Raw genomic sequence first — 10621 nt, forward strand, 5'->3', positions numbered from 1 at the left:
GAACTATGTTAACAATGATATGAACTTTTATTGTTGATTTATTATTGTGTTTTTGATCTTTAAAAAGTAAAAAAAAAACATAGTGTGTGCTTGACGTTGGCGCTTTAAATTTGCAGTGTCTACTGAAACAACAGCGTCGTGCCTCATTTTACGACGCCTCCTGGAACGGACGCGCTGCCGTGAGCTAAAAAAGTGCAATTCGGCGCTATAAAAAAGTTTAGCATACCTGTTGGAGTTGATATAAGGATGTCATCTGGCCATATGGACCATATCCACAGAAATAATGCAAGCAAAATGGTGAGCTACTATGGCTGAAAGGATGGGATATATTCGAAAACGAGACAACACGCGCACACACGCTAACGGCACTATTCCGATCGATGCAGACCTGCTAACAAACTGTGGACTAAATGTCGGAGAAGGAAACAAATTGTGGACTTAATTAGCTCCCTCTGTAGTGAACTAGTGACACGGTACTACACACATCAAAATCAGCGTAGGCATATTCTCCTGCCACACGCACGCATGCGCACATGGCGTATGGGCGTGTTGCATCACTAACTCATGGCCTTTGCTTTCTGATGCCTTTAGAGCTAGCCGGACCTTCTTCCTCGCCGGGGACATCACATCCACATGACTGAAAAAAATGAAGGAACTGTGCAGCAATGCGACCGTGGCTTGGTAGAGAGTTGAAAACGCGCATGCGCCTGCACCTATAAGTAGTCCTGCCGCCCAGTCGCCACCAGCACACACCAAGAGATCGAGAAACCAATCCAGAGTTCAGCCTCCTGAAGCAAGTTTTATAATACTCCAGTTAGCTCACAGACCATGGTCATGGTCATGGGTAGTCCGTCCATGAAGGGTCTTGTTGCTAGCCTTACTACGTTCTCCATCCTGCGGGTGTGCTTGATCATTATTTCGTCGTGTTCCCATTTATTTGTGAATTCTTACCTGTGCTTCCTTCAATTTTTCTTCAAGTGGTGCTTATCTCTCTGCCTCTTCAAGATTCATTTTTAGAAGAATAAGTGTTACGATAAATCCGTTGCTTGTCATCAATTAAACTTGATGAAGGATGAGCATAACATAATTCTTATTCTTGTTTCATAGTGATTTCAATCTTTCTTCCGGAGTGGCCCATGATATCAATTCTTTTCTCAAGTGCCTATATTTCTTTTCTGGAGTTCCAAGTTCTTTTAAGTATCTCTTTGTGAGGCTTCTTCTAAATCCTGGCAAGGTCATAATCTTATTCTTTTCTACTTCATATCTTTGCATCATTCATTTGTATACGGTGGTCCTTCATGGTGGTTCGTCAAGGTTTCAATTCTTTCTCAAGTGTTCTTCAAGATTCTTGTTGGAGTACCTCAAGTATCCTTTCTCTTGCATTTCTATGTGCAATTGTTCTTCCTTATCCTTTGAGGTGGTATTATAACATTCTTGTTAGTGTAGGAGTTTCGAAGACATTTCCTTTCAAGAATGAGGTAATTAAACCCACCAATTCTATGATCATGAGATATTTTCAACCCATGATTTCGTCATTGAGCTATCTTGGTTTGGATTTCACCTAAAGCTTTTCCTATGGATTGTTGCTATCATGGTGCTTGTCATTAATCCTAGTTCTCAATGCACCCTCTTGGTGTAAGAAGTTTTGATTTCTTGTTTCTCCCAATCTATCCTTGTTTATTTTAGTGGTTGGTTGTCACCTCATATTTGTTGAGATGATTTTCATAAGCCCACTACTATCTTGTTCTTTTCGTTGTTGGTTTTCCAACTACTATGTCAATTCTCTGTCCGGAGGCTCTTCAATTCTATTGGAGATAATAGTTGTCATTCTTTCTTCTTTCTCTTCTTCCGTATGAGTTAGTTCCTATTCTGTTGTTCTGGAGGCATTGTGATATTGCTCTTTTGGGTCTATCGTGTTATTCTACCCAAGATCATGGTGTTCCCTTGTTCTATTTAGTTGTTTGTTATGTATATTGTCTAATTCTCTCTTCTTATCGAATTTTTTGTCCCATTTTCCTACCGAAGTGCTGCCGAAATTTTCCGTGAATTCTTGCCTCTTTCTCATTTGATTCCTCATCGCCTTGCAACTTTCAAGGATCATTGGTTTCACTCGTTTGTCAAAGAAGCGACTAAGTTTTTACCTCTTGTTCTTCCTCATCCTCTTCCCCTATCATTCTTGGATCTCGGGGCGAGATCCTCTTGTAGTGTAGGAGAGTTGTGATAGCCCAGACCGACGTTCCAGAAGATTCCCCCTTTATTTCCGTTTCTGTCGTGTGGCTATTTTATTTCGTTCGTTGCATCGTCATTTAGTTTACATCGTCGCATCATGCATGGCATCATGTCAACTGTGTTTTGTCGGTGTTGCCTGCTGCTCCGTGTTGTTGGGTGTTAGTGCTTCGTGAGTGGCGTTGTTTTGTTGGAGTGATGAGAGAGGGTGCATGAGAGCCACCGCTAAACCTTGTTGCTCCGCAGACCTAAACCTTCTCTCCCCTCCTCTCTTCTCTTTTATTTGTTTTGTGGTTGTGTAAAAGTTTCCATTTTAACCCTTTAAAAAAAAGCGTCTAATTTTAAAAAACCCTTTTATTAAATGTGGGGGTCACCCCTTGGGTTTCCTTTATTTTTTTCCTTTTGTTTATTTTTTCTAAAACATCTCATTTTCTTTTCTTCTTTAAAGAGCTCTTATTTTATTCTTTAAAAAAAGGGAGTTTTATTTTAATTCTTCAAAAGCTTTTATTTTATCCGTCTAAAAAATGCCAATCTATTTTTGAAGTTGGGTATATTTATTTAAAAGGAGTAAAAGGCATTTTCTTCATTTTGTTAAAAAAAACCTATTTTTTTCTTTCTTTATGTTTGTTCTCTGTTTTTTTTATTTAAAGGAAAAAAACGCAGGGGAGGACCCCAGGCCAAGGCCCAGCCGGCCAAGGCCCAGGCCTCCCCAGCCCTAGCGAGCGAGCCACCGGTTGCTCGATCTCGTTCCTCCCGACGACGCCGCCTCCCTGCCAGAATCCCACGCGCCTCCTCTCCTCTCCCCCGCGTGCGCCCATGCCTGCCCGAGGTGCCCAGGACCTCGGCAGCCCCGCCATGGCCGACCTCCGCCAGGGATCCCCTCGTCGCGCCGTCGTGGCGCCTCGCCGGACCGAGCCGCGCACCCCCAATCGCGCCCGGGTTCTGCGCCGGCCCGAGGTCGCGCCTGCGTGCCGCCTCCCTCCCCCATGCCGCGCTGTTCCCCGCGCCATGGCTACATGCCCGCCGGCTTCCCGGTCGCCGCCAGTCCCGCCGTTGGCCGCGCCTGCCCGGGGCCCCGCGCCTCCCCGGCGGCCTCTTTCGTCCCTGGACGTCCCTGCGCCAGCAGCTCGCCGCCGGCTTGCCTGTCCGCGCGCCGCCCTCGTCCCGTGCCGCCCGCCGCTGCTCGCCCTGGCCTCCCTGAGCGCGTTGCTGCTGCCCTGCTTGGCTGCTGATGCCGATGCAGTTGCTAAGCTGCTTGTTGTGTATGCTGCTGCTGCACCATGTTGTTTGCTGCTGCTGTTTGCCGTTGCGATGCGTTTGCCGCCGTTGCTGAATTAGCTGCCGGTGCCAATCGTTGTTGCTGCCTGAAGCTGTTGCCGCTGTCGCTGCAGCTAGCTATTGAGGTTGTTGTTGTGTTGCTATTGCTTGCTGCTGCCCTAGCCATTGTTGTTGCTCTTGCTCTCGTGGCTGTGCCTGCAGGTTGATGTTGCTGTCGAGATGTTGGGGCTGCCGCTGCTGTGTTGTCGTTGTGCCGGTTCCCTGTCCTGCTAGCTAGCTGATGCATCTTGCTGCTGCTTGGAGATGCTCTTGAGCTGCTAGCCGCTTGCGTTGCACGCCGTTGCTGCTGCTGAGTTGTTGTTGGGCGCCGTTGCCGTTGCCTGATGCTTTGCTAGTAGTTGTGTAGCTAGCCGATGCTTGCATGCTAGTGTTGTTGTTCCTGCTGCGTGCTAGTTGCTATGCTAGCTGCTGCAGTTTGTTGCTTGTTGTTGCCCTGTTGCCGATGCATCGTGCCGCTGCCTGAGCTTCCTTGCCTGCATGTGCTATTGCTGTTTTCCTTGCTGGCTTTGCTAGATGCAGCTAGGTGTAGTTGCTAGGCTAGGTTATTGTTGCTAGTGCTAGTGCCGCTTTGCTGATGTAGTTGCTGTTATGTCGCGTGCCGTCGCCGCGTGCACGATCACAGCCGTCGTGGGTCTTCGACAAATTCGCTGAGCACGACGACGTCCTCGACGTACCCCGAACATCGACGGAGACGTGATCGACTTCCGGGGTGAAGTCCGTAACCGTCGCCGAAGACCGTTTACCACTACTTCAACTACCGGCGCGTAACCGTCGCCGAAGACCGTTTACCATTACTATCATTGCCATGCTAGTTTATCACTTCTATCGTTTATGTCTCGTTGCCTACCACATGTTAAATATCAGCCTCTCAATCATGCCATGATAACCTTCAACCTGTTCGACCTAGCAAACCACTGATTGGCTACGTTCTATGCTCCGCATGTTAACCGACTAGGACACGTAGGATCATCGCTACACCCTTGCCATGTTAACAACAATTAAATATTGTGGTGTAAATAAGCAGGAGTGAATTAAATAATTAACCGTGGAGTTTCGTCGATATGCAACTCGTTGCATATTGAGCTTCACTTAATGTGTAGTGTTTGCGTGAGGTGAATTGCCATGCCATCCCTTGCATCTTTGAACTGATCATGCATCATAGTAGGTTATGCATCATGTTGTGCATCGTGTGGTGAATATTTGTGTTGATGTTTGTTTCCGGTTTGCCCGTCTCGATAGAGTTCCGCAAGCGTGTCGGAATGTGAGGACCCGTTTGACTACGTTGGTTCGCCGACTTCTCCGAGTTGTTCTTCTTCCAAGCGGTATCTCAGGCAAGATGATCATTTTCCCAGATACCATTACTATCATTGCCATGCTAGTTTATCGCTTCTATCGTTTATGTCTCGTTGCCTACCACATGTTAAATATCAGCCTCTCAATCATGCCATGATAACCTTCAACCTGTTCGACCTAGCAAACCACTGATTGGTTATGTTACCGCTTGCTTAACCCTGTTGTTAGCGTTGCTAGTTGCAGGTGCAGATGCTTTCATGTGATAACATGGGTTCTTCGTTATATCACCATATTAAATGTTATTTAATTTAATGCACATATATACTTGGTGAAAGGTGGAAGGCTCGGCCTTTCTAGCCTGGTGTTTTGTTCCACCTTTGCCCCCTTAGTTTCGGCTACCGGTGTTCTGTTCCATAAATGAGCGCTCCTAACACGATCGGGGTTGTTATGGGACCCCCTTGATAATTCGTTTTAGATTAAAGCTGGTCCGGCAAGGCCCAACATTGGTTCTACATTTGCCCAACATAATAACTTTGTTAATATTGGAATGCATAGGGCGTCATGAACCCGAGGAGTAATTTTACATAAACAGGGGGGGCCAGTGCTGATGGTGTTGGTCCCAAACGGTGTGCCTGCGGGGCCACCACGGGGAAACTCGAGGTTTGGCACCCGTAGCTAGTTCCATCCGTCGTGTCCTGAGAACGAGATACGCGGCTCCTATCGGGATCGTCGACACGCCGGGCGGCCTTGCTGGATTAGTTTTACCTTTGACGAGATATCTTGTGCATCGGGATTCCGGTGATGCTTTGGGTAATCTCAGAGTTGAGGTTTTCCACTAGGGAATCCGACGAGATCGCGAGCGTTGTGATTGAGGATTTCTATGCGGCTTGTGGTAATTTGTGATGGACTGGTTGGAGCACCCCTGCAGGGTTAAATCTTTTCGGAAAGCCGTGCCCGCGGTTATGTGGCAACGTGGAAACTTTGTTTAACACTGGTTCTAGATAACTTGAAGTTAACTTAATTCGAATATGCCAACCGTGTGCGTAACCGTGACTGTCTCTTTCGTGAGTTCCTTCTCCGATCGAGGACACGGTGGGGTTATGTCTGACGTAGGTAGGTGTTCAGGATCATTCATTTGATCACCAGTAGTTCACGTCCGCTATGCGTAGATCTTCCCCCACTTATTTCTTGTACTCGTAAGTTAGCCACCAAATAATGCTTAGCCGTTGCTGCAACCTCACCACTTAACCATGCCTCACCCAATAAGCTTTGCTAGTCTTGATACCTTTGGAAATGAGATTGCTGAGTCCCCCGTGGCTCACAGATTACTACAACACCAGTTGCAGGTACAGGTAAAGGTTACTTGACGCGAGCGCATTGATTGTCCATTTGGGGTTGCTTCTTCTTCTTCTTCTTCACCGACCTAGGATGGGTTCCAGGCCGGCAGCCTGGGATAGCAAGGATGGACGTCATTCTTATTTTTCTCGTTTGTTTTCGTCCGTAGTCGGACCCTGCTCTTACTCTTGATGATTATGTAATGTACTGATGTGACTCTGATGTAGCTTGTGGCGAGTGTAAGCCGATTCTATATATATCTCTTCTTTTCAGTACATGTACTTGTAACGATATCCATTCTTGCGACACGACGAGATGCGCTTCTATCCCTGACGAGGCCTTCGTGCCAAATTGAAGATAGGGTCGCATCTTGGGCGTGACATCTCTCTAGGGAGAAACTCGGTAGGTACGAATGGAAAATATTGGTGGCACCGAATTTGAGTGTTATGGTTTGGACAGAGTAGTTTTGTGGGATAATTTCATGAGGGTTTTTGGTGGCTAACTCTAAGCACTTGAGCAACCACGTCGTCATAGATACCTCATCTCCTTTTAGTAGTATTGGCTTTCTTATGGACTTAAATATGATTTCTCACAAAATGTAAAACGTAGAATTTTGAAGCTTGATGCTAATAGATTTTCCTTGCATCTAGGGGGTGTCCTCGCACTCCTTAGTCAATCCTATCTATGGACTTTATCTAAAATAAACTAGGTAAAGTTGTTAGTCCAAGAGACAATTTATGTTGTCATGAATTATCAAAACCATCAAGGGAGCATATGTGCTTTCATTCTCCCCATTTTTGGTAATTGATGACAACATACAATCAAAGCTTCAGCTTAAGATAAAATGTGCTTTCATTCTCCCCCTTTATCTAGAATGTGCTTTCATTCTCCCCCTTTCATTCTCCAGCTTCATGAATTATCAACTTTCCAGCCGTCCAGACGCACGAGGATGCACAGTCCCGCACGCCTCCCCCGCGGCAAATCACTGCAGAGGACCACCGCATCCAGGCAAGCCGAGACGAACGAGCAGACCATGAAGGTGTGGCGCCGGCGCTTCTCGCGGGACTTCATCAACGGGCGTGAGTTTTGGACGCGGCGGAGGGCGGTGCGAGCCACGAAGTGGGCGGAAAGGCGTGAGCGGAAGGCTACAGCGCTAGCGCAATGCGACCTGGGGAAGGCGTCGACATGGATTGACAACGACGATTGCCGGGATGACGCCTTCCTCGCACCGGACTACACCACTGAGAGCGGGGAAGAGTAGTAGTTTATCTAGTTTTATCTATCTATCTAGTTTATCTATCTAATTATCGTTTCCATTCGTATCGTTTGTCCTTGAACTATGTTAACAATGATATGAACTTTTATTGTTGATTTATTATTGTGTTTTTGATCTTTAAAAAGTAAAAAAAAAAACATAGTGTGTGCTTGACGTTGGCGCTTTAAATTTGCAGCGTCTACTGAAACAACAGCGTCGTGCCTCATTTTACGACGCCTCCTGGAACGGACGCGCTGCCGTGAGCTAAAAAAGTGCAATTCGGCGCTATAAAAAAGTTTAGCATACCTGTTGGAGTTGATATAAGGATGTCATCTGGCCATATGGACCATATCCACAGAAATAATGCAAGCAAAATGGTGAGCTACTATGGCTGAAAGGATGGGATATATTCGAAAACGAGACAACACGCGCACACACGCTAACGGCACTATTCCGATCGATGCAGACCTGCTAACAAACTGTGGACTAAATGTCGGAGAAGGAAACAAATTGTGGACTTAATTAGCTCCCTCTGTAGTGAACTAGTGACACGGTACTACACACATCAAAATCAGCGTAGGCATATTCTCCTGCCACACGCACGCATGCGCACATGGCGTATGGGCGTGTTGCATCACTAACTCATGGCCTTTGCTTTCTGATGCCTTTAGAGCTAGCCGGACCTTCTTCCTCGCCGGGGACATCACATCCACATGACTGAAAAAAATGAAGGAACTGTGCAGCAATGCGACCGTGGCTTGGTAGAGAGTTGAAAACGCGCATGCGCCTGCACCTATAAGTAGTCCTGCCGCCCAGTCGCCACCAGCACACACCAAGAGATCGAGAAACCAATCCAGAGTTCAGCCTCCTGAAGCAAGTTTTATAATACTCCAGTTAGCTCACAGACCATGGTCATGGTCATGGGTAGTCCGTCCATGAAGGGTCTTGTTGCTAGCCTTACTACGTTCTCCATCCTGCGGGTGTGCTTGATCATCAGTGCCGCCGCCGGCGGCCCGGCCAAGATGGTGAGGCTGGTGCCGGCGATGTACGTGTTCGGGGACTCGACGCTGGACGTGGGCAACAACAACTACTTGCCGGGGCCGAACGTGCCCAGGGCCAACATGCCCCTCAACGGCGCCGACTTCCCCGGCGGCGCCCGGGCAACGGGGCGGTTCAGCAACGGCTACCACGTCGCCGACTTCACCGGTACGTCGTATCTATGCTATCGGTCGTAGGAATTCAATATGCGTGACTGGTCGTTTAATTAACGTGCAGCCATGTATATGCAGCAATCAAACTGGGACTGAAGGAGAGCCCGCCGGCGTATCTGTCGCTGGCGCCACGCCCCACCGCCTTGCTCCTCAGCGCTCTCGCCACAGGCGTGAACTATGCTTCTGCCGGAGCCGGCATCCTGGACTCCACCGTAAGTTAACTTAACTTTGGCCCATCTTTTGCACGTGCGTGTTACCATGCATTAACCACGAGTTCGACACGCTGTCACGCGAGCAATGCTACATCTACGTAAATGTTTACGTAAGTTTACGGGATAGTCTGACTTGGCAATCATTGATTGGATTAAGAGGAGGATGAGGCTCACCCATCCTTGAAAATCAGGGGGGCATATTTAAATTAGTTGGAAGGTTTAGTAAACGTAACTAAGATTTAGTAGGTCTAGCATTTTCGCTGTCACGCATCCGTAGAGATTAACTGAATAAAGCTAATGGATTGGTTGCATGCATGCATGCAGAACGCGGGGAACAACATCCCGCTGTCGAGGCAGGTACGGTACATGGAGTCGACCAAGGCCGCCATGGAAGCCAGTGTGGGCAAAGCCGCGACGCGCGTCCTGCTCTCGAGGTCCTTCTTCCTCTTCAACATCGGCAACAACGACCTCTCCGTGTTCGCGGCCGCGCAGCCAGCGGGCGACGTCGCCACGCTCTACGCCAGCCTCGTCTCCGGCTACTCCGCCGCCATCACGGACCTGTACGCCATGGGCGCGAGGAAGTTCGGGATCATCAACGTGGGGCTGCTGGGCTGCGTGCCGACAGTGCGGGTGCTGAGCGCGACGGGCGCCTGCAACGACGGGCTCAACCTGCTGTCGGCCGGCTTCAACGACGCGCTCAGGTCCCTCCTGGCCGGCCTCGCCGCCCGGCTGCCGGGCCTCGACTACTCCCTCGCCGACTCCTACAACCTCACGCAAGTCACCTTCGCCAACCCAGCGGCATCCGGTACGTACGTACCTAGCTTCTTTTCCATGGATACGGATGGATACTTGATTTGCAACAAGATAGATACCAAACTTCTCCAAGGAAATTAGACGCTCTTAATGGTGAGCAGTAGCGGCCAGCGCCTGTATCAATCTCATGATTTGATGGTGCAGGGTACGTGAGCATAGACAGCGCGTGCTGCGGGAGCGGAAGGCTGGGTGCGGAGAGCGACTGCCTGCCTAACTCCACGACGTGCGCCGACCACGACCGCTTCGTCTTCTGGGACCGGGGCCATCCCTCGCAGCGGGCCGGAGAGCTGACCGCCGCCGCCTTCTTCGACGGAGCGGCCGGCTTCACCGCGCCCATCAGCTTCGACCGGCTGGCCCGCAAGGTTTAGCTAGACTGCTCCACACGCGCATGGAACTAGAGCTGCTGCTGCTGCTGGCAGCTGGCTAGCTTAGCTAGGCTGCTATTCGTGCACGTCGCGTTCATCTACTTGTTATTTACAGATAAAGCTACAGAGTCTGGTTGATTGATTAGTCTCTCGCAACAAAGTCTGAAAGCGAAATGTGTAAGCACGGTCAGGAATCTGTTTCCGTTCTTGCGAAGAAACCAATAATGAATGCAGACGCCGGGCATACATCTTCCTTTATAGTATCTATCATGAATGTGCCTTATCAAAGAATAAAAAATAAAGACTATAATATACATGAACCTTTACTTTTTACTCTAACTTTTTCAGTTTTTTATACCGGACCATACTTTTTCTCTTCAAGCACCCGCCTCGTCCAAAGAATCCCGCTTATTCATCTGAACCTACTTTTCCTTATATCCGATCCTACATGACATACGAGGCATCATCCTCGAGCTATGCATTGTACATGCCCTAAGAGTTGACAGTAACAAAATTTCTCCGGACGTTTGTCGGGAGCGTATGCAGCTTTTTAACAACACCCTATCTGACTTA

General features: G+C 48.5%; 1 protein-coding gene across 1 annotated transcript; it reads left to right on the forward strand.

The window, feature by feature from the left end:
* Positions 1-635: 635 nt before the first annotated feature.
* LOC123449841 (GDSL esterase/lipase At5g55050-like) lies at positions 636-10301 on the forward strand. Its single transcript, XM_045127189.1, has 5 exons — positions 636-894; positions 8422-8653; positions 8737-8870; positions 9195-9675; positions 9828-10301. The coding sequence occupies exons 1-5, from the start codon at positions 829-831 to the stop codon at positions 10049-10051; spliced, it is 1137 nt and encodes a 378-aa protein (XP_044983124.1). The 5' UTR covers positions 636-828; the 3' UTR covers positions 10052-10301.
* Positions 10302-10621: the final 320 nt, after the last annotated feature.

Source organism: Hordeum vulgare, chromosome 4H (genome assembly GCF_904849725.1).
Source record: "Hordeum vulgare subsp. vulgare chromosome 4H, MorexV3_pseudomolecules_assembly, whole genome shotgun sequence".
In the NCBI taxonomy this organism is placed as follows: domain Eukaryota; kingdom Viridiplantae; phylum Streptophyta; class Magnoliopsida; order Poales; family Poaceae; genus Hordeum; species Hordeum vulgare.

Excerpts from the sequence above, each read along its gene's own strand:
- LOC123449841 (XM_045127189.1), top strand. The coding sequence starts at position 829 with ATGGTCATGGTCATGGGTAGTCCGTCCATGAAGGGTCTTGTTGCTAGC. Across the intron at positions 895-8,421 it reads GCCTTACTACGTTCTCCATC|CTGCGGGTGTGCTTGATCAT; the intron begins CTGCGGGTGTGC and ends ACGTTCTCCATC. Across the intron at positions 8,871-9,194 it reads CCGGCATCCTGGACTCCACC|AACGCGGGGAACAACATCCC; the intron begins GTAAGTTAACTT and ends GCATGCATGCAG.